Below are 25238 nucleotides of genomic sequence, written 5' to 3'. Positions count from 1 at the left end.
CTCGAGCAGTACTCAAGAATAGGTCGTATTAGTGTTTTATAAGCGGTCTCCTTTACAGATGAACCACATCTTCCCCAAAATTCTACTAACGAACCGAACACGACTATCCGCCTTCCCCACAACTGCCATTACATGCTTGTCCCACTTCATATCGCTCTGCAATGTTACGCCCAAATATTTAATCGACGTGACCGTGCCAAGTGCTACACTACTAATGGAGTATTCAAACATTACGGGATTCTTTTTCCTATTCATCTGCATTAATTTACATTTATCTATATTTAGAGTTAGCTGCCATTCTTTACACCAATCACAAATCTTGTCCAAGTCATCTTGTATCCTCCTACAGCCACTCAACGACGACACCTTCCCGTACACCACAGCATCATCAGCAAACAGCCGCACATTGCTATCCACCCTATTCAAAAGATCATTTATGTAGATAGAAAACAACAGCGGACCTACCACACTTCCCTGGGGCAGTCCAGATGATACCCTCACCTCTAGGTGCATTCATCACCTTACTCGTCTATATCTCTATCTTAATCAGTCAACTCACCGACTTTTTACTTTTCTGTCTTATGCAGCTATCCTTGTGTCAAACTTTTAATCAATAAACAAATCCGCCTTTTATATTATCCAATTGAATATATATGTCTTTTTATCATCTCGAACATTCGTTTTGTCATCTGCTTTGTCCAGTTTTACAGTATGTTTTAAAAATTTTATTGTCATGTAGGTGTAGAGCGGTGTCATGCGTCCGCTGACAGCCCACTCCCTATCCATGTGGGGCGATGGGAATAAAACGACAAAGGAAAAATAAATGTGCATTAATATGTCAGAACCGTTACTTAGTTCACTTCATACGCTGCATTGTCGACATTTTATTGACCGCGAACAAATGCGACCATTTACTGACCGCCAGACGTCGTGTGTGTTGCAGTGAAGAAAGTCACACGCAGCAGAGCAGAAGATGGCGCCGTCCCTGAGGCTGTGGAGGCGGGAGGCGGGCGAGCAGGAGCCGACGGAGGACTCGACGGAGGCGACGACGGTGGCGGAGGAGGCGGGGGGCGGCGCGCTGCCCCCCACCACCACGGCCGTGCCCTCGCTGCCCCACCACGGCCACAACATCCTCGCCGGCAACAACCAGCAGTTGCCCACCACCGCAGGTACGAGCACCACCTGCAACACATGCTATGGGCCCGCCTCTACCAGGGGGTACCACTTCCTTTTGGGGAGCACTAACTGTTCCGAATTTTGAATTGAGAATAATAATAATGTGACTCTTCAGGCTTTCCCGGCGGGATCTTGGCATGTGGAATGATCGGGTCTACTGCCAGATGTTTGTGTCCCTCTGGCACAATATAACGGAACGCTCGACACAGGGTGGGCCTCAGACAGCTGCCACAGATGGCAACCAAGTCGGGCGCGTACGTCCGAGGGAGCACTGGGGAAGAGACAACACACTACAAGCAGCGCCAGGCGGGCGCGGACGGCAGAGAGAGCACCCAGCGCCCTCTGGGCATAAATACTGGACAAGATCCTCCAATACGGTAGTCTCAGGTAGCACCTGAAGAAGGCAACGAGTTACGTGGCCGAAATACTGTGCCAGAGCGACACAAACATCCGGCAGTACACCGGATTATTTCACATGTCAATAATAATAATGTTTAGGGTAATACACACATGACTGCTGCATTCCACAGCACTGGTTATAGGAGATCAGTGACATAAATTCCAGTATTTTCTAAATTTGAAGAATACATTCATCATAATCTATTTTAACCATTACAGTTTGGCAGAAGCGAAGCTCTTAGCAAGACTACACTAAAAATCATTTAGTAATAAATATGTGATATCTGTTTTATATATATATATATATATATATATATATATATATATATATATATATGCTTTTTTCCTAAAAAAGTTTGAGGGTACTCCGACATTGGATATAAGCATGGGATACCACCCATCTGCTTTTAGCCATAACGTCATTAACATGACGAACTACACAAAAAATGGTATCGGACTCTTCAGTTGAAATGCTGCTCAAATGAAGCAGGCGATACCGAGAAACATACAAGAGAATGTGGTATCGAACACTTCAGTTTAGCCGGCCGGTGTGGCCGTGCGGTTCTAGGCGCTCCAGTCTGGGACCGCGCGACCGCTACGGTCGCAGGTTCGAATCCTGCCTTGAGCATGGATGTGTGTGGTGTCCTTAGGTTAGTTAGGTTTAAGTAGTTCTAAGTTCTAGGGGGCTGATGACCACAGATTTTAAGTCCCATAGTGCTCAGAGCCGTTTTTGAACTTCAGTTTACGTCACCTCAAATGAAGCATGCGATTCCCATCAACCCCTAGTTTACTGCTCACCTCTCACTTCCAACTTAACTTACAAGTTGCAACGAAAGACAGGACACACTCCAAAACTTCGAGCAACCGACAAGAACGGAACAGAAAACGCAAACGAATGAAGAATAACAAAACAAAGATGGCAATAAATCGCGAAGGATGATGGTAGCGGGACCGTAGAGACATCTATTGGTAGCTCGGCGTTTGAGCGAGCGCATATCCGTTTAGCACCACCATCGCCCACTATTAGGGGGCGAGGGCACCACATGCTTGTGAAACTGGCTGCCAGCGATACAGTTGTCGAGAACGGTTGCCGCAGCTTCGAAATGCTTGAAAGAGTCAATGGCATCGTTTTTCCCATCCAAAAACTGCACTGCTACCGTTCGTATTGGAATTACCAACACGAAAAAATGAAATAAATTATTTTTGTCCGTGAAATAAATACTTGGCGCACTTCCAAGGTCTAAACATCGTAAAAAAATTACTTTGTCGACGAAAACGTTTAGGGGTACGCATCCCTCAGTGTTCCCACAGAAAAACAAAAATTGTGTCACGAAATTTGAACCCAAGATAGCTGATGCAAGTAGGAATCAAAATTACTAATGTTGTGTAGGTCGTCAAAGCACAGTTTTTAAACTACGGAAACTTGGAACCACGCGCTCCAATTGGCCGCGGCATTACCCTGTTGCTGGATGCTATGGACAACGCATGATCGCGAATGCTTTGCCTGCCGGCGATCGCGATGTATCCGAGGCTCGGTGGTGGCGCGCCAGCCTTCCACTCTGCGGGCCTGGGGGCGAATCCGCCGGAGTCCCGACACATCCATTGCAGTTTCATAATAAGACGTACTGGAAACAAACCCGTCGACAGTTGTTAGTTCGTGTACAGAAAGTCTTTTACAAATTATGTTGGCCCTGAAAAGGGCTTTTTTGTAGCTAGGACACGTTTACTTAAAGCAGGTGTTCGAACTGGCCACCCTCTGACGCGACACAAGCTTGGTAACGTCGAACGGTGTTTTGCCGAACTATTTCAAAGATTCCTGGCATTGCTCTGAAGTGACTGGCGGCGTGGTGAATGCGATCCATTAATTTCTCTTCGTTTCTAGGTGGTTCGCGTCTGGGTGGGTGAACTAGAACCTTGAAGAATTCCCACGGGAAGAAGTCTGCTGGTGTGAGGATTACCCGGCCATCGAAGAGGTCATTTAAATATCCGCGCACAGCACGACTGTTATGTGCGGGCGCCCCATCATGCTGCAACCACATGCGAGCCCTATCTCCAGGGGAGCATCTTCCAGCAGACTGAGTAGAGTTTCTTGCAATGAGTGAAGATAATTTGGCCCAGTAAGTCGAGGAAGTATACGGACCGGCCCAATCAGATGGTCAACCACAATGCCTACCCTAATGTCGAGCGATCCCCATGGAAGGTGCACTCGTCGGTAAACAACACAACGGCAGAGAAGTCGGGAGATCGTGCAATACGTCGCAGAAACCACCGGCAAAACTCTAGCCTGTATTCATAGTCCGCCACAGGATTTAGATCTTGGACAGGGTGGAAACTAAATGGCTGCTGGCCGTTATCCCTCAAAACCTCCCAGACTAACCGATGAGTGACCCCCATGCCGTGCCCAACCGCTCGAGTACTTGTCGTAGGTGCTTCCTCGAAACGCTCGAGAACAGTCTCTTCAAATGCAGCATCCCGTCGTGTTCGAGATCTTCCAGCATCACCATGATATCCCACTAACTAGCGGGTGTGGGTGGCGTCTTGCTGGGTACCGTTCCTCATACAACATCGAGCTTCATGAGCATTGCCGTCGGCTAGTCCATAAACAAAGACCGTGTTTCGTTGTTCGTCAAACGAATACTATGCCGCCATGCTTACTGTATGATTGAATCGCAGTTGACGAGTCTGTGCTCCGAAGCGAAGCTTACGTGTCAACGCCTCTGACGTGAGGTGGAGACAAACAGCAAGACCTATTCGACACGTGTGCGTATCACGTTGTGGCAGTGGCGGGGTGCGGGACGTTTGTATGTGTGAATCGACAACTATAGCGCTGCCCGTCAACCGACGAACGGCAACAGTGCAATCCCACGGCCAATCGGAGCTCGTGGCGCCAAGTTTCCGTAGTTTACAAATGGTGCGTTGTCGACCTACACGACATTAGGCATTTTGGTTCCTACTGGCATCAGCTATCCAGGGTTAAATTTTCGTGACACAATTTTTCTCCAAAGTCTGATTCATGTAGTGCATAGCACCCCGTTCCACCAACAGCAGAGCCCACATAGAGGTTAAAATAGTTACTTTCACTGGTGTGGAGCCTGCTCGCTGTGTGTTTTGGTTTCATGAAACAAACTCTGCAACCACTGTTCGGCGTAAATTTTGCACCGAATGCGCTAAGGAACCTCCAAGCAGGCTTGCAATTTACTCTTGGCACAAGAACATTGTTGAGACATGTCGTCGCTCGCATGTTAATGATTATGTCGAACAGATCAGGGAGAGCTTTGCCTGCAGTCTAAAAGAATAAGCGCGACATACGTCTCGCATGACTGGAATTCCACAAAAGACTGTTTGTCGAGTACTGCGTAGACGTTTGTACTTTGCAACCGTACACATTCACAATGTCATTAGCGATGCAGATAAGGTTGCTCGTGGGGAATTCTGTGTAGAAATGTTGCATCAGACAGAGGACGACCAGACATTCCTGAACGCAATAACCTTGAGCGATGAGTCAACGTTTCATATCAGTAGCATGGTGAACAGCCAAAACTGCAGAACATGGGGCAGCGAAAATCCACATGCATTCCTGGCAAACTTTTGTGTTACCCCCAAAGTTAATGTGTTTTTTGCCCTTAGCAAACTGAAAGTGTGAGGCCCTTTCTGCTTTAAGGAGAAAACTGTCACTGGTATTGTGTATCTATATAGGCTTGGAAACTTTTTAATTCCACAGATCGACGAAAATGACGGAGATAGGATGGTTTACTACCAGCAAGACGGTGCACCACCTCATTTCCTGACGGAACTTCGAGATTTCCTCGATAATCGCTTCGCAGGTAGTTGGACTGGCCGTGAAAGGCCAATAGCGTGGTAACCTCGCTCCCTAGTTTGCCACCACTGGGTTTCTCTCTCTGCGGTTTCATTAAAGATTGCGTGAATGTCTCTCACCTACCGAACAATTTAGCGGACCTGAAAAATCGATTCTACGCTGCCGTTGTAGAAGTTACACCCGGTTTGCTGCTACAAGTGTGGAAAGAAATTGATTACTGGTGGGATTCTTGTCGCATTGCAGTTAGCAGTTACACGAAATCAAAATGACACTTGAAACTTTTATACGAGTCTTGAGTTTGTTTGCTACAAAATAACACATCTACCGATTCATAAGTTACCTCAATAAATTTCTATATCATTCCAGAGTTGTAAAGTCCTTTGCGACTCACGAAAGAGAAATACCAGTGAAAGCAGAATGAGAGCAATGAAATAATTCAATGCCGAATTGGAACTCGAACCCAGATTTTTCGATTTATGCGAAGTTCAAAAAATGTGTGTGTGAAATCTTATGGGACTTAACTGCTAAGGTCATCAGTCCCCTAAGCGTACACACTACTTAACCTAAATTATCCTAAGGACAAACACACACACACACCCATGCCCGAGGGAGGACTCGAACCTCCGCCGGGGCCAGCCGCACAGTCCATGACTGCAGCGCCTAAGACCGCTCGGCTAATCCCGCACGGAATTTATGCGAAGGATCACCTTAACCGCTTCGGCTATCTGGGCACGTTTCCCTTCCAACCCAAATTCCCAGTGTGTTGCACACTTGTTCCATAGTGTAACAATATCAATTTTCCTCGTTGGTTGCAGTACCTCAATTGATTCCCTCAGGAAGTCGGACTTAGGGTGCATCTGCACTGAAGATAGCATGAAGTGACGTCAAGATTTAATATTACTATTATATGAACGGCGACTTTTCTTTTGGACAAGTCCGACCTCTTGCGGGAAATCATGACAGATGCCGCAATCAGTGAGGAAAATGGACAGGGGGCACTATGGAAGAAGTGTGCGACAAATTGGGAATTTGGATTGGACAGGAAGCATGTTCAGACATCTGATATTTAACCACAAACGTTTCGCCATGAAGGCACTGAGCGTCTAATCTCAGAGTGGGATAAATGTACCAACAGTTGTAGCGATTCCTTGTGAAATAATAAACAAACAAAAAATGGTTCAAATGGCTCTGAGCACTATGGGACTTAACATCTGAGGTCATCAGTCCCCTAGAACTTAGAACTACTTAAACCTAACTAACCTAAGGACATCACACACATCCATGCCCGAGGCAGGATCCGAACCTGCGACCGTATCGGTCGCGCAGTTCCAGACTGTTGCGCCTAGAACCGCTCGGCCACACCGGCCGGCGAAATAATAAACAGTTCAGTTACTTTTTTCCATCTGTGTCGTTTCATTTTACTGCCCGCTATAAACATCCAAAGTATCTAAAAACATATATAGGGTGTTCCTAGAATGAATGTAAAAAATGAGAGGACTCGTAGAGTAGGTCATAACAAGCAACTTTCACGTAGCAATTCACGTCCGCATCGGTTAGCGTTCTGCGCTAGGCGTCATTTAACAGGGTCACGCGCTGCCGGGGAGGTAGGCTCACAACTCGGCATCCGAGTCGACATGTAATCAGACACTTAGGGCAGGTCAACACCACGGAGTTTCTTTCGCCATTTGTTGGTATGCGAACACATTGCGTTTGGCAGTGTAAATGCCTGTCTGATTTGATGTCGCACAGAGGGCGGCGCCTGTGTACACTGCAGAGGCTGGTTCGCGCTTCGTCAATGTGTGAAATCCAATGAGGACTCCTTTCTGTTTAGTACTGTGTGGAGCAGACGGAAAACGGAGCCTTTTCTTGGAACGAAAGGCCAGATGTACGCTGTAATTACGGGGCGATCGATGGAAATGCTCTCGCTGCTCAACAGTTGTACGTTCTACAGTTCCCAAATTGCAGACAGTCAGATCGATGCATGTTGAGCGCCGCCCATAGATCTCTAAGAGACACAAGTCCACTTGAGGTTAGTTGTCCAGCCGGCCGGTGTGACCAAGCGGTTCTAGGCGCTGCATTCTGGAACCGCGCGACCGCTACGGTCGCAGGTTCGAATCCTGCCTCGGGCATGGATGGGTGTGATGTCCTTAGGTTAGTTAGGTTCAACTAGTTCTAAGTTCTAGGGGGACTGATGACCTCAGATGTAAGTCCCATAGTGCTCATAGCCATATGAACCATTTTGAGTTGTCCACCGACGAGATTTCGTAATGGTGCACGTGCATTTAAAGGCTGTATCGAAACCCGATACATTCATTTTGTGATACAGGTGCGAAGGACGGACTGACACAGTCGTCAACACACAGTGCGTACATCAGAGTTTGAAGAGGAGACGTTAGAACTGCTGTAAACAAGCTCATTAAGTCTTCCTCGAGAAATGGGTAGAAGTCATTCCACGATGGCGTGTGTGGAATGAAGATGATTTACACTCTTACTGCCTTCAGAAAATTCACCCCTGAATCCAGAAGATTTTCCAAGTCGCATTGACTTCTGCCAGTTAGTTTTTGTAGAAGTGTACCATTCTACCTGAACTCCAACACTTTGTACTCTTTACGGATGAGGCAGCCTTTACGATGAGTAGACTGTTCTATGATACTGATGATATGGCAATTGGTAACATGGGAATTGTGTGAACCTTGTATGGAAAATTATTGGGAAATTAGAAAACACGTAATCTCTCTTCGTTAATTCATAGGCGATGGGATTATCTCGCCAATTTTCGTTTTCATTTGTGTGTGCTGCCATCCCTATTTTTTTTTTTATTTTGCCTTCATTTCTGTCTTTATTTATTTCTCCCTTTTTAGTTTCTAAACTCATCACTTGCCTCACACCTTAGAGAGAGGTGTATTTCTGAGTAGTGTGTCGTCGCCCCCTGAGGCATAGCAGAGTATGCCTCCGCTTTTATTTTCGGTTTATGGCAATAAGTCTTGCTACTAACAGCACCTTGCTTTACGTGCTGCGTCGACACTAGAGGATGGCGGTAAAGAAAAAAAAAGAAAAAACTGTTAGCTTCTCGATTAGCGCAGATCTGACCGGCAACGTAACCTTTAATATCATCTAAAAGTGGCCAAGCTGTAATGGATTAAACTGTTAGCTTCCCGAATAGCGCAGATCTGGCCGGAAACTTTAGCCTGTAATATCATCGAAATGTGCTATGACTTCCCCATATACAGAGTCAGGCCTTTCTTCTGTTACCCAATTATCGTTGCCTATAGCTTCCGCAAATATGAAGCGTGTCTCTTCGTTCGCCGGCCGTAGTGGCCGAGCGGTTAAAAAAAAAAAAAAAAAGAAGAAAAAAGAAAAAAAGAAAAAAAATTAAATTCAATTAAAAAAATAAAATAAAAAAATTAAAAAAAAGAAAGTGTGTTCAACAGCCACACTCAGTACGTGTGGACACAAGAAATCCGCACGCCGCCTTTGTTCTTAGTCACAAAGAGAGCTTCAGCGTTTGATCTGGTTTGTTAGGCGATAGCCGGCCGGTGTGGCCGTGCGGTTAAAGGCGCTTCAGTCTGGAACCGCGTGATCGCTACGGTCGCAGGTTCGAATCCTGCCTCGGGCATGGATGTGTGTGATGTCCTTAGGTTAGTTAGGTTTAATTAGTTCTAGGTTCTAGGCGACTGATGACCTCAGAAGTTAAGTCGCATAGTGCTCAGAGCCATTTGTTAGGCGATAATCTGATTGGTCCATACATGCTCCCCCGACGACTGAACACAAAGAGATACCTAATCTCCTTCAGGCAAACATTGCCAGAGTTATTGGAATGTGTCCCACTCAACGTGCGACAGGGTATATGGTACCAACATGGTATGCATCTGTAAATTTCGCTCATGCGGTGTGAAATAATTCCGATGAGACCTTTGGTGAGAACTGAAAAGGGCGCGATGGGCCGATGGCACGGCCTGTACGTTCCCCAACTTTACGGCCCTTGATGTTTTCGTCCGGGGCCACCTGAAATCTGTCGTTTACGGAACACCTAGACCGATGAAGAGCAGATACCGCGAATTATGGTAGCTTCGATGCAATCCCACAATTTTCCAGGTTGTTTGAAAGGGTGCTACAATCACTCAGGCCTCGTTACACAAGGTCCATTCAAAAAGAAGGATGTAATTTCGAGAAATTTATGTACCTATTTGCAAATTAGGATATGAAACGTCAACTACCCTTCCCTTTAAACCTCAACCCCACTTTTCTTTTATCTTGCTGTGACAGAGAAATTGAAAACGCTGTCTGCCGACCTGCTACCATAACGATTCGGATGGCAGCTTGTATGCCTGTGTCCCAGGCGGGAAGCGATGCTCCTCAACGAAGCCTAGGACTGAACGTTAAGGGATGCAGCCATGTGTTGCTATGTGAAGGATATTTGTTATGACCCACTGTATCAGCCCTCTAATTTTTCACATTTATTTTAGAAACAGCCTGTAAATGGTTAGAAATTACGAGCACAATATCGTGTATGTTCTAATGTATTAATTCATTTTGTTAACCGGTTTCGGTTTACAAGGTCATCATCAGACTTTAAATGACTGTCGTTGACAAAGGAGGTACAATATTCGTGAACAAGTTCAAGAGCGCAGTGATAATGCAAATAAAAGCGAAACAGTAGATAAATGAAAGAAAACAAACAAGAAAAACATTGACGTTTAACTCTAAGAAAACATTGCGATTATAACAGTCTAAATTAAATTAACAGTCCCGATAAAACACAATTATTACATGACAAGAGTAGTGAAGAATAGCTAGAGGAGATAGTATACGTAGAGATGAAAAAGCCATGGGATCCTCCCAACATCGTTTCGGACCTCCTTTTTCCCGGCATAATGCAGTAATTCGACGTGGCATGGACTCAACAAGTCTTTGGAAGTCCTCAGAAAAAATATTGAGCCATGCTACCACTATAGCCGTCCATAATCGCGAAAATGTTGACGGTGCAGGATTTTGTGCACGAACTAACCTCTCGATTATGTCCCATAAATGTTCGACGGGTTTTCCGTCGGGCGACCTGGGTGGCCATTTCATTCCCTCGGTTTGTCCAGAATGTTCTTCACACCAATCACGAACAATTGTGGCCCGGTAACAAGGAGCTTGTCATCCATAAAAATTGCATCCTTGTTTGGCAACATGAAGACCATGAATGGCTGAAAATGGTCTCCGTATAGTCGAATATAATCATTCCCTGTCAATGGTCGGTTCAGTTGGAGCAGAGGACCCAATCGATTCCATGTAAACACAGCCCATACCTTTTTGATGGAGCCACTACCACCTTGCACAGTGGCTTGCTCACAACACTCACACTCTAACCGTACTATCAGGTCTTACCAACTGAAGTCGGGACTCATCTGATCAGGCCACGGATTACCGGTCGTCTAGGATCCAAGCGACATGGTCACGAGCCTAGGAGAGGCACTACAGGCGATGTCGTGCTGTTAGGAAAGGTAGGTCGTCTGCTGCCAGAGCCAGTCAACGCCAGATTTCGCCACACTATCCTAACGGATAAGTTCGTCGTACGTCCCAAATTGATTTCTGCGGTTATTTCACAAGGAGTTGCTTATCTATTAGTACCGACAATTCTACGTAAACGACGGTGCTCTCGGTCGTTAAGTGAAGGCCGTCGGCCACTGCTTCGTCCGTGGTGAGGGGTAACGCCTGAAATTTGATATTCTCGCCACACTCTCTTCACCGTGGATCTCGTAATATTGAATTTCTTAACGATTGTAGAAATGGAAGAGGGTGTAGATGAAGATGAAATGAGAGATATGATACAGCGCGAAGAGAGTTTGACAGAACACTGAAAGACCTAAGTCGAAACAAGGGCCCGGGAGTAGACAACATTCCATTAGAAATACTGACAGCCTTGGGAGAGCCAGGCCTCACAAAACTCTACCATCTAGTGTGCAAGATGTTTGAGACAGGCGAAATACCCTCAGACTTCAAGAAGAATATAATAATTCCAACCCCAAAGAAAGCAGGTGTTGACAGATGTGAAAATTACCGAACTATCAGGTTAATAAGCCACGGCTGCAAAATACTAACGCAAGTTCTTTACAGACAAATGGAAAAACAGGTAGAAGCCGACCTCGGGGAAGATCAGTTTGGATTTCGTAGAAATGTTGGGACACGTGAGAGCAATACTGACCCTACGACTTATATTAGAAAATAGATTACGAAAAGGCAAACCTAAGTTTCTAGCATTTGTAGACTTAGAGAAAGCTTTTGACAACGTTGACTGGAATACTCTCTTTCATATTCTGAAGGTGGTAGGGGTAAAACACAGATAACGAAAGGCTATTTACAATTTGTACAGAAACCAGATGGCAGTTATAAGAGTCGAGGGACATGAAAGGGAAGCAGTGGTTGGGAAGGGAGTGAGGCGGGGTTGTAGCCTATCCCCGATGTTATTCAATCTGTATATTGAGCAAGCAGTGAAGGAAACAAAAGAAAAATTCGGTGTAGGAATTAAAATCCATGGAGAAGAAATAAAAACTTTGAGGTTCGCCGATGACATTGTAATTCTGTCAGAGACAGCAAAGGACCTGGAAGAGCAGCTGAACGGAATGGAGAGTGTCCTGAAAGGAGAATATAAGATGAACATCGACAAAAGCAAAATGAGGATAATGGAATGTAGTCGAATTAAATCGGGTGATGCCACGGGAATCAGATTAGGAAAAATGGTTCAAATGGCTCTGAGCACTATGGGACTTAACGTCTGTGGTCATCAGTCCCCTAGAACTTAGAACTACTTAAACCTAACTAACCTAAGGACACCACACACATCCATGCCCGAGGCAGGATTCGAACCTGCGACCGTAGCAGTCCCGCGGTTCCTCAGATTAGGAAATGAGACGCTTAAAGTAGTAAAGGAGTTTTGCTATTTGGGGAGCAAAATAACTGATGATGGTCGAAGTAGAGAGAATACAAAATGTAGACTGGCAATGGCAAGGAAAGCGTTTCTGAAGAAGAGAAATTTGTTAACATCGAGTATAGATTTGAGTGTCAGGAAGTATTTGTATGAAGTGTAGCCTTGTATGGAAGTGAAACGTGGACGATAAATAGTTTTGACAAGAAGAGAATAGAAGCTTTCGAAATGTGGTGTTACAGAAGAATGCTGAAGATTAGGTGGGTAGATCACATAACTAATGAGGAGGTATTGAATAGAATTGGAGAGAAGAGGAGTTTGTGGCACAACTTGACTAGAAGAAGGGATCGGTTGGTAGGACATGTTCTGAGGCATCAAGGGGTCAGCAATTTAGTACTGGAGGGCAGCGTGAAGGGTAAAAATCGTAGAGGGAGAGCAACAGATGAATACACTCAACAGATTCAATGGATGTAGATTGCAGTAGGTACAGGGAGATGAAGAAGCTTGCACAAGATACAGTAGCATGGAGAGTTGCACCAAACCAGTCTCTGAACTGAAGACCACAACAACAACGATGATTTCCGAAATGGAATGTACCATTTGTCTAGCTCCAACTGCCATTCAGTGAGCAAAGTCTCTTAATTCCCGTCGTGCGATCATAATCGTCGGAAACCTTCTCTCACGAATCACCTGAGTACAAATGACAGCTGCACCAATGCGCTGATCATTTATAACTTTTGTACTCGATATTACCGCCATCTGTGGCTTTAGTCACATCAGTGTATTCTAAATAAGTCCCACAACACACTTAAGAGACCAATTGGAAAAGTGATAAAAGTGGTAACGTTCCGTTTACTGCCGACAGTGATTTGCACGTTTATTTCCAGTCATCCGTTCCTACGTCGTTAAACCCTACTGAAACGCTGAGCAAGGCGCCGTCTGCGTCTTTCGGCGTCGCCGGCAAACTGCCTGAGGCGCCGCTGCGAGCTGAGACGGCAGAGCGCGCCTTATCGACTCTAGGGCGTCGTTGGCGTGTCGACCCGGCGGTGTTCTTGGCTGAATAGCGGCGGTGGTGGGGCGCCGGAGGTCGCCTATCGATATTGAGCCTCGCGCTCCGCCCGCCTGCCCACGCGGACCTCACGCGGTGACGGCGGTTCGCCCTTCTCGCTCATATCATCTATTTTAGGATTCTGCAACATCCGTTAACTCAAAGCCAAACAAGTACCACCTTAAAAAATGAGAGAACTTGTTACCTCCCCACAGTTAAGTTCCGAAACCTCCCAACAATATAAATACACTCCTGGAAATGGAAAGAAGAACACATTGACACCGGTGTGTCAGACCCACCATACTTGCTCCGGACACTGCGAGAGGGCTGTACAAGCAATGATCACACGCACGGCACAGCGGACACACCAGGAACCGCGGTGTTGGCCGTCGAATGGCGTTAGCTGCGCAGCATTTGTGCACCGCCGCCGTCAGTGTCAGCCAGTTTGCCGTGGCATACGGAGCTCCATCGCAGTCTTTAACACTGGTAGCATGCCGCGACAGCTTGGAAGTGAACCGTATGTGCAGTTGACGGACTTGGAGCGAGGGCGTATAGTGGGCATGCGGGAGGCCGGGTGGACGTACCGCCGAATTGCTCAACACGTGGGGCGTGAGGTCTCCACAGTACATCGATGTTGTCGCCAGTGGTCGGCGGAAGGTGCACGTGCCCGTCGACCTGGGACCGGACCGCAGCGACGCACGGATGCACGCCAAGACCGTAGGATCCTACGCAGAGCCGTAGGGGACCGCACCGCCACTTCCCAGCAAATTAGGGACACTGTTGCTCCTGGGGTATCGGCGAGGACCATTCGCAACCGTCTCCATGAAGCTGGGCTACGGTCCCGCACACCGTTAGGCCGTCTTCCGCTCACGCCCCAACATCGTGCAGCCCGCCTCCAGTGGTGTCGCGACAGGCGTGAATGGAGGGACGAATGGAGACGTGTCGTCTTCAGCGATGAGAGTCGCTTCTGCCTTGGTGCCAATGATGGTCGTATGCGTGTTTGGCGCCGTGCAGGTGAGCGCCACAATCAGGACTGCATACGACCGAGGCACACAGGGCCAACACCCGGCATCATGGTGTGGGGAGCGATCTCCTACACTGGCCGTACACCACTGGTGATCTTCGAGGGGACACTGAATAGTGCACGGTACATCCAAACCGTCATCGAACCCATCGTTCTACCATTCCTAGACCGGCAAGGGAACTTGCTGTTCCAACAGGACAATGCACGTCCGCATGTATCCCGTGCCACCCAACGTGCTCTAGAAGGTGTAAGTCAACTACCCTGGCCATCAAGATCTCCGGATCTGTCCCCCATTGAGCATGTTTGGGACTGGATGAAGCGTCGTCTCACGCGGTCTGCACGTCCAGCACGAACGCTGGTCCAACTGAGGTGCCAGGTGGAAATGGCATGGCAAGCCGTTCCGCAGGACTACATCCAGCATCTCTACGATCGTCTCCATGGGAGAATAGCAGCCTGCATTGCTGCGAAAGGTGGATATACACTGTACTAGTGCCGACATTGTGCATGCTCTGTTGCCTGTGTCTATGTGCCTGTGGTTCTGTCAGTGTGATCATGTGATGTATCTGACCCCAGGAATGTGTCAATAAAGTTTCCCCTTCCTGGGACAATGAATTCACGGTGTTCTTATTTCAATTTCCAGGAGTGTATAAATATTTATAATTTACATTCAGCGTAGCCTCCCAATAAATGAATTCTGTAACCTACCAATTATACAAGGTGACTAACCTCTCAATAAAATTGTGGCTCACTTATAACCTTTCAATAATTGACTGCGAATTTAAACTGGGAAATTTTGGACGACGGCAGTGCTGCGTCATGGCCTTGAAAATTCATTCTGAATAAACTGAAAATTCTTACTTCAATAAGGTCGCCAGATACCGCGTATATATCTGCTCCTATAAGAAATTTTTCTGGCACAGCTCAGTGCAATGCTGGCCGATAGATTTGTCATGTATAAAAAGAAACAACTGATTTTTCTTTACAATAGTCAGGATGACCATGGATTGGAGAAATTAGTAAAATCTTTAAATTGAGTTGAATAATTGTCAAGGTTAATTTTTATAAGAAAGATTATTATTAAGAGCATTTACATGGGACTTGATATAACAATACCACATATGCGCGAGGCTGCCTTTACCTTATACTACAACGCTGAGGCACCGCCATCGCTCCACGCGACCGCCCCAGCCAACTCGATACACCAGACTGCACGCTACTACTTACTCCTACTGCTACAGACACTGCTCTTACTGCATACAACACTGCTCTCTGGTCTGAGATTCTCTTATAGCTTACATATCGCAGGCATCGTGTGAGCAATCCATCGAAATTACATCTGCTCGAGTGCGCTAGCAACAAATTCTTTAATCATGGACCTCCTACGAACTGAATTAGAACATCAAAAGCCGAGCGTTATTCTCGCGTACCCGCCAGTTTAAACCTCTTATTCGGTGCTGTTTTTATAAACTGATATGTTCTATAGATTTCGCAATAACCAACCAACACGACAGACTGTGCAAGGTGGCGCAGTGTGGGCGCTAGCTTCACATTCTGGAAGAGTGAAGCGCAGTTGACTGATCAACCATCCGGTTGTAGGTCTTCTATGGTTTCCGTCAGGGGTGGCTCGTAGTGAGATGTGCAACAGTCCCAAAGGACAAAATAAACTCTGCGAGACAAAGTAAGTGAAACACTCAGAAGACACGACCGTTTGTCAATGTAACTTCGTACACATAAGCACCATCAATTGGTATTTAAAAGATGAGAGTTTCAATTCTCTGTGACGGATAGGACGGAGTGCATTAGTGTTCTTCGTGTTTATCATTGTTACCCGGCTTTGTAGGGTATACACTGTCGTGACAAAAGTCATAGGACACCTCCTAATATCGTATCGGACCTCCATTTGCCCAGCACAGTGCTGCAACTCAAAGTGGGATGGACTCAACAAATCGTTGGATGTCCCCGGCAGGAATACTCAGCAATGCAGCCTCTACAGCCGTTCATAATTGCGAAAGTGTTGCCAGTGCAGGGTTTTGTGCACGAATTGACCTCTCGATTGTGTCCCATAAATGTTCGATGGGATTGATGTCGGGCAATCTGGGTGGCCAAATCATTCCCTCGAATTGTCCAGAATGTTCTTCAAACCACTTGCGAATAATTGTGGCCCAGTGACATGGTTCGTTGTTGTTTGGGCACATGAAGTACACGAATGATTGCAAATGGTCTCAAAGTAGCCAAACACAACCATTTCCTGTCAATGACCTGTTATGGATCAGAGAACTCAGTCCATCCCATGTGAACACAGCCCACACCATTATGGAGCCATCATCAGCATGCGCAATGCCTTGCTGACAAACTGGGTCCATGGCTTCGTGGTGTCTGCGCCACACTCGAACCCTAGCGTCAGATGTGAAGCTGGGACTCATCTGACCAGGCCACGGTGTTCCAGTAGTCTAGGGTCCAAATGATATGGTCACGAGCCCAGGGCAGGCGCTGCAAGCGATGTGGCGCTGTTAGCAAAGGCACTCGTGTCAGTCGTCTGCTGCCATAGCCCATTCCGCGTTCAAAGTCCGTTGATTCTCGTCCTGCGGCCTTAATCATTTTGGAAGCTCAAAAATGGTTCAAATGGCTCTGAGCACTATGGGACTTAACTTCTAAGGTCATCAGTCCCCTAGAACTTTAAACCTAACTAACCTAAGAACATCACACACATCCATGCCCGAGGCAGGATTCGAACCTACGACCGTAGCGGTCGCGCGGTTCCAGACTGTAGCGCCTAGAACAGCTCGGTCACCCCGGCCGGCACTTTGGAAGCCTTTTCACATGAATCACCTGAATACAAATGACAGCTCCGCCAATGCACTACCCTTTCATACCTTTTCTACAGGATACTACTGCCATCTGCATATGCGCATCTCGCTATCCCACGACTTTTGTCACCTCTGTGTGTAAGGGCGGTGAACAGCGTCAGATGTTGAGTGTTCACTGTGAAGGACACGGACACCTCGAGCCAGACGGCGTTGTCAGCACCTGACAGTGTTTGGATGGGGCCTCACTGTGGGTCTCCATTTGGCTGGCTGGTCGAGTCGTGCAGTGTCCAAATTTGTGAGCCATTCGGGTGCGACAGGGGCCTGATGCTGGACTGCATGGCAATGTGAGGGCAGGCATATTTATCGACAACGTTCCAGTCGACCACGCCTGACCACCAACAGGCAGAATCGCCATATTGTGCACTAAGCACACCGTAATCTCTTCACAACTGTGTCTTCCATCCGAAAACAATTAATGGACATACTGCAGCGGTCTGTGTGATCCTGCACCACTGGTTGGAGATTAGAAACAGTCGAATTAGGTAACTACTGTCCCATTCGTAGGCTTGTTAACACCACAATACAAACTCCTCCATTTGTAGTGGTACCGTCACATGGAATCATGAGCTGATGAATGGCATCGCGCTGCGTTCAACTACTAATCGCAGTACCGCACCACACCGGACGACCCTCGTTGGCGGAGACCTGGCGAGAGGTACCATTCTTCCAGTACTTTGGAGAGGTACGTCGGTTTTACAGCTGGCGTCATGATGTGGGAAGCCATCGGGTATGAGTTCAGGTCATGGCTGGTAGGGGGGAACGATGGTACGTCATGGCTATTCCATGTCCGCATGTGTTACTTTTCATGCGCCGGTATTGTGGAGCCATTCTTCAACAGGTCATTGCTCGCCCACACACACCACTGTGTCCATGTTGTTGAGGTACTGCGATTGACAGCAAGATTCCCAGACTTGTCACTAATAGAACGTTCGTGGGACCAGCTCAGTCATTAACACCGGACCAGTGCTAAATATCCAGGATATCAAGAATCTGTTAGAACAGTTGTGGACTTGTTTGCCTCAGGGCGGAATACAACGGCTTTGTAACAATCTTCTCAACCGAATCAGTGCATGCATCCAGACCTGGTCATACTGATAAGTGATGTCATACTGCCAAGTTTTTGCAAATTTGTTTCGAGTTTGTAATCACCGAAACAATATCACATCCTCTCCCAATCTGTCAAGTTTAGTTTCGTTTACTCCTTTTCAATATCAAGGTTTCTATAGCGTTAAATTTACTTTTCTGTACACTCCATTGCCAGATCTATCCATTGTAATGAAACCGTGCTAAGTTTGCAAATATCTCGCTACAATGCACTAGAAAACGATAACATAAGAGTTATTCAAAAAGGTTCAAACGGATGCACTAGAAAACGATAACATAAGAATTATTCAAAATGGTTGAAACGGCTCTGAGCACTATGGGACTTAAATTCTGAGGTCATCAGTCCCCTAGAACTTAGAACTACTTAAACCTAACTAACCTAAGGACATCACACACACCCATGCCCGAAGCAGGATTCGAACCTGCGACCGTAACGGTCGCGCGGTTCCAGACTGTAGCGCCTAGAACCGCTCGACCACTGCGGCCGGCTAAGAGTTATTACTTAAGGAGAGTTTCAGCACTAATCTCTCGACCCCAATGTTCAAGACAGCTCTGAATGGCTAACTATTTAATAAATGAGTTAATGTGTTAAATATTTGATGTTAGGCATGTATAACCTTTAAGGCGCGGACGTGAAACTATAATTATGTTTCCAGAATGAAATTTTCACTCTACAGCGGAGTGTGCTCTGATATGAAACCTCCTGGCAGAATAAAACTATGTGCTGGACCGAGACTCGAACTCGGGACCATCAGCGCACACTACGCTCTAGAGTGAAAATTTCGTTCTGGAAACATCTCCCAGGCCGTGGCTACGCCATGTCTCCGCAATATCTTTTCTGCCAGGAGTGCTAGCTCTGCAGGTTTCGCTGGAGAATTTCTGTGAAGTTTGGAAGGTAGGAGACGAGGTATTGGCAGAATTAAAATTGTGAGTCGTGCTTGGGTAACTCAGTTGGCTGCTGGCACGGTATCTCAGCGTGTTCGGTCAGAGCGATATCCGCCCTTTGTAATAAAAAAAAATGATTTAATGGAACGGCGATGAACTTGAACAAGCGTCATGGGACGTCCGCCTCGAACAAATAGAACGAACAATCACGAACAAAATGAAATAAAAAAAGAAAATGTTGGTAGAGCTCTTGCGCGCGAGAGGCAAAGGTCCCGAGTTCGAGTCTCGGTACGGGACACAGTTTTAATCTCCCAGGAAGTTTTATGATTATGTTTTTTATCAGTTTCGGGTTACTCCTCCATTGACTAATGAAGAGCTCTCATTATCAAAAGCTGTAAGAGTACAGTGTGGGTATTTTGCGCTCCGTTTTGAGTAAAGTTAGCTTTTCATTCGCCAAAATGTTTAAACCTCATATTTCCTGTAGTAATTCAAGTGTCTCATTTCCTAATTTAATTCCCTCAGCAACACCTATTTAATTTGAATATATTCTCTTATCCTTGTGATTTTGTTGATGTTCATCTTATATCATCCTTTCAAGACACTGTCCATTCCGTTCAACTGCTCTTCCAGTCGTTTGCTGCCTCTGACAGAATTACAATGTCGTCGGCAAACCTCAAAGCTTTTATTTCTTCTCCATGGATTTTAGTTCCTACTCTGAATTTTTCTTTTGTTTCCTCTGCTGCGTGCTTAATATACAGATTGAATAAAATCTGGGATAGGCTACAACCCTGTCTCACTCCCTTCCCAACCACTGCTTCCCTTTCGTGCCCCTCGACTCTCGTAAATGCCATCTGGTTTCTCTACAAATCGTAAATGCCTTTCGCTCCCTGTATTTGACCCCTGTCACCTTCAGAATTTGAAAGAGTATTCCAGTCAACGTTGTCAAAAGCTTTCTCTAAGTCTACAAATGCTAGGATGGTAGGTTTGCCTTTCCTTAAATTATCTTTTAAGATAAGTCGTAGGATCAATATTGCCTCAGTTGTTCCAACATTTCTATGGAATACAAACTGATTCACCCTGAGGTTGGCTTCTACCAGTTTTTCCATTCGTCCGTAAGGGATTCGTGTCAGAATTTTGCAGCTGAGACTTATTAAACTCATAGTTCGGTAATTTTCACACCTGTCAACACCTGCCTTCTTTGGGATTGGAATTATTATATTTTTCTTGAAGTCTGAGGGTATTTCGCCTGTCTCATACATCTTGCTCACCAGATGGTAGAGTTTTGTCATAGCTGGCTCTCCAAGACTATCAGTAGTTCTAAAGGAATGTTGTCTACTCCCGAGGTCTTGTTTCGACTTAAATCTTTCAGTGCTCTGTCAAATTCTTCAAGCAGTATCACTTCTCGCATTTCATCTTAATCTTCGTCGTCTTCCACTTCCATAATATTGCCCTCAAGCGCATCGCCCTTATATAGACCCTCTACATACGCCTTCCAACTTCGTGTTTTCCCTTCTTTGCTTAGAACTGGTTTTCCATCTGAGCTCTTGATATTCATGCAGATGGTCTCTTTTCCCCAAAGGTCTCTTTCATTTTCCTGTGGGCAGTATCTATCTTACCCCTAGTTATATATGCCTCTACATCCTTACATTTGTGCTCTAGCCTTCTCTACTTAGCCATTTTGCACTTCCTGTCGATCTCATTTTTGAGACGTTTGTATTCCTTTTTGCCTGTTTCATTTACTGCATTTTTATAATTTCTCCTTTCATCGATTAAATTCAATTTCTCTTCTCTTACCCAAGGATTTCTACTAGCCCTCGTCTTTTTACCTATTTGATTCGCTGCTGCCATCACTATTTCATCTCTCAAAGCTACCCATTCTTCTTCTACTGTATTTCTTTCCCCCATTCTTGTCAATCGTTCCCTAATGCTCTCAGAAATTCACTGCAACCTCTGGTTCTTTCAGTTTATTCTTGCCCCATTTCCTTAAATTCCCACGTTTTTGCAACTTCTTCAGTTGTAATCTACAGTTCATAACCAATAAATTGTGGTCAGAGTCCACATCTGCACCCGGAAATGTCTTACAATTTAAAACCTGGCTCCTAAATCTCTCTCTTACCACTATATAAGCTATCAGAAACCTTCCAGTGTCTCCAGGCCTCTTCCAAGTATACAACCTTATTTCATGATTCTTAAACCAAGTGTTAGCTATGATTAAGTTCTGCTCTGTGCAAAATTTTACCAGGCGGCTTCCTCTTTCATTCCTTACCTCCATTCCATATTGACCTACTACTCTTCCTTCTCTTCCTTTTCCTACTATCGAATTCTAGTCCCCCATGACTATTAAATTTTCGTCTCCCTTCGCTTTCTGAATAATTTCTTTTAACGCGTCATAGATTTCTTCAATTACTTCATCATCTGCGGAGCTAGTTGGCATATAAACTTGTGCTACTGTGGTAGGCGTGGGCTTCGTATTTATCGTGGCTACAACAATGCATTCACTATGCTGTTCGTAGTAGCTTACCCGCGCTCCTATTTTTTTATTGTTTTTTAAATCTACATCTGCATTACCCCTATTCGATTTTGTATTTATAACCCTGTATTCACCTGACCAAAAGTCTTGTTCCTCCTGCCACCGAGCTTCCATATATCCCACTATATCTAACTTTAACCTATCCATTTCCCTTTTTATTCTAACCTACTGCCCGATTAAGGGATCTGACATTCCACGCTCCAATCCGTTGAACGCCAGTTTTCTTTCTCCTGATAACGACGTCCTTCTGAGTAGTCCCCGACTGGAGATCCGAATGGGGGACTACTTTACCTCTGGAATATTTCACCCAAGAGGATGCCATCATCATTTAGCTGCCTGGCCTAGGGAAGAATTACAGCTGCAGTTTCCCCTTGCTTTCAGCCGTTCGCAGTTTTGGTTAATGTTACAAAGCCAGATCGGCCAATCATCCAGACTGTTGCCACTGCAACTACTGAAAAGGCTGCTGCCCCTCTTTCTGTCTGGGGTACTTCTTGTTGTCAAAGAATGATTAGTTTTGCAACATTTATTGTTATTTTTCTCTGGTTCCATATTTCCATTTATAACCACAATTATCTTTTTGCCATTTATGGCTTTCAAATATAGCATCTGAAATGTTTCCTCAGCACCATATTCTCTAAGTTCGTTGATTCAGGTGAATTTTTTGGCACTCTAGATAAAGCATCGGCCACATAATTATCTGCATGTTTAAGGTAACAGACTTCACAATCGAATTGGTGTAGGAACAGCACCCAGCCGGGTAACCTCTAATGCAAAACACAACAATCTTTCAACAACGCCCGGGCTTTGAGATCGATATGTGTGATCACCTTGTGTCCTCACAGATAATTCCTACACTTTTTAAACCCTCTAACATCACCAGGGTTTCCTTTCTAGTTATTGTACAAATTTTCTCAGATCTGGTCAAGCTTCCAATTGCAAACAATAATTGTATGTATATTTTCGTCTGTCATCTACTTCCTGGAACATTTCTGTGTCTACACCATAAAAACTGCTGTCAGCACTCATATGAATCTGGATGATACAAGATATTACTTTTTATTAATTCCTTCTTTTCAGTTCTTCACAAGCAGAATGACATTCTTTGGACGACACAGGAGCATTATGTTTCCTGAGTAGGTTGTTCAGATTCAAATTATTGAAAGCATGCCCCTATGCAAATTCGTGATAAAATCTACACTGACCAAGATATTCTTCAAGTTGTTTCATGTTTTTGGGTGGCAGGCTGTTGACATTGGCTGTTAATTTTTCAGGATCCTTACCAGTACCAGAGCTGGTCATTACATGCCCCGGAAATTTAATTTATTTCCTAAGAAACTCGCATTTCTTAAATTTCAAAGTAATTACGCCAGCTTGAAGATCTTTAAAGGCTTCGTTTAACAATTGATAATGTTCCTTCCTTTCTTGCATTGCAGCCAGCAAGTCATCTACATAAAAAGTTAATCTTTTCACAAGATAGAATCTAATGCATGTATAAAAACAGCAACAAGGGTATTAAGACCAAAAGAAACCAGTTTATGAGGATAACATTTACCAGCAAAGAGAAAAGTTGTATATTTCATGATTCATGAGCTAAAGCAATTTGCCATTAGCCATCTGTAAAACCAAGTCTAGTTACATAGCGTGCATTGTAAAATCTCTGTAGCATTTCATCAAGATATTCAGGATGATCAGTTTTCATTTTACTATTTTTTTCAACATATATGCATCAAGTATGTCTTTCTTGTTTAATATGCAGGTTATTATATTCACTGTTGTTTCTTTCAATCACACGCTGTTCTAACATTTTATCACTTTCCTGTTGAACTGCTTCTTTTTTAGGGAATGAAACTGGGTAATGATGCACAAAAAACTGTTAGTGAGGTTATACTTCCATAAGGTGCATGAAGTTTTCAATGAGCCTTGATTTTTCAGAAAATAGATCACAGTTCTCTTCAGAATGTCGTGTAGTTCACATTCCTATACACTGGTAAGATCTGGTGCTTCAGTAACTAATTCCTTAAAGTCATCATCATTTTGTACAATACTGTCCTTGGTAACTTTCAAAACTGTTAGCCAGACTAGCATCTCCACATTAACTTCTATTTTCACAGATTTAAATTGTTAATTATTCTCGCATTACAACGCTTCAAATTCCATTTTTAAACCTCCTGACAGCTATCTTAACGATTTTGTCTGTGCAGTCAATAATTACATTTTCTTTGCCATTAGCCATCTATCAAGCCAAGACGACATGCTCAAATTGATATCCTTTTATATTAATGTAGGTAAGGAATTGGGCCTACAGGTTTACTGGCCTTCCCAGTTGCACATATAACTGTGATAGCTGTTGCAGGTGTAATAACTAGTAGCCATTAACTTTTTATGTATTCAAATGAAGTCTCAAAAAATGCACTGATTTGTGACCCAGTGTTTAGGAGTGTTTGTAATTTTATCGGCACAAGAGTTTGTTTTCTTGCTCTGTTCTTTGTATTTTCCAGATCCTGCCACAAGTCTTAGTAGACCATACAGTCAAGGACGTGTTGTTCATTCACAGCTCAAATTTATTTTGAGGCTTTTCTGTTTCTCTGATCGCCATATTTTGTGCGACGATTACTTGGGGTTAACTATAGGTAGTTTTTCTAGAGGTTTCGTTTTCTCTAATTTGGTTTCAGTTTTTAGTTTTGCATTGCTAGTAAGTCAGGTGACTCAGCATTGTCGTTCTTTATAGATTCAGGTACTCCAATCGTGCTTTCATCATCATCGCCTCACAAAATATCGGCTTGAACTTCATATATTACATAACTGTCATTCATTTCAATCACACATATGAAGTCATTTGGAACTACATCATCTCACCTTTCTACAACAGTTCCTTTCACATTTTCTTCATTGTCCAGAGATACTTCATCTACAGTGCTAGTAATTTCATTATCCTCTCACCTACCATTTGCAACATTCTTTACTTCATTAATAACAATTTCATCTTTCTCTGTAGCTCACATACTTCAGCGGCACTTTTTGTTTCCCTACTACCACCTTTATGACATAAGCGTCAAGAGTATTTTGCGTGACACTTCCTATGGTTGCACATATTTCCTCCTTTATATGGAAAGACATCACATTTCACATTATAATGCACTTTCCTTTGTCTATGTGTCTAAATAATTTTCTGTAGCTTCTTTATTCATATCTTCCCATACTCATTACTTTAAACCTTTATAAAGACCGACAATCAGTTCTAACCAATTATGCATTCCTGAAAAGTGATTTCCGCAAAACTACTCAGATCCGTTTTTAGATTAATTGTTGTTATTCACAAATGCTTTTTCGTTCCCGACTGGCACGGTAGCAGTATATTTTGGAGTGGATTCAAAACTATCTGCAGCGATACCATCTGTCTGTCTCACCACCATAGCTACTGTGTTCACTTGGTCAGCTGATCTGCCTGCCACACCCATTGTCTGAGACAGCTCTACTT

At 44.7% G+C, this 25238-nt stretch overlaps 1 protein-coding gene across 4 annotated transcripts in view; it reads left to right on the top strand.

Moving 5' to 3' along the window:
• The window catches only part of LOC124802909 (synaptotagmin 1-like), a 1021155-nt gene that overhangs the window by 818424 nt on the left and 177493 nt on the right, over positions 1-25238 (top strand). For all 4 annotated transcript variants that reach the window (XM_047263978.1, XM_047263977.1, XM_047263975.1 and 1 more), the window contains one exon: positions 944-1169. In XM_047263978.1, coding sequence (XP_047119934.1) covers positions 974-1169 — 196 coding nt within the window. In that variant the 5' untranslated portion in view covers positions 944-973. The remainder of the gene's footprint in view (positions 1-943; positions 1170-25238) is intronic.

Source organism: Schistocerca piceifrons, chromosome 6, assembly GCF_021461385.2.
Source record: "Schistocerca piceifrons isolate TAMUIC-IGC-003096 chromosome 6, iqSchPice1.1, whole genome shotgun sequence".
Lineage (NCBI taxonomy): Eukaryota > Metazoa > Arthropoda > Insecta > Orthoptera > Acrididae > Schistocerca > Schistocerca piceifrons.
This window is presented reverse-complemented; position numbering and strand designations above follow the sequence as displayed.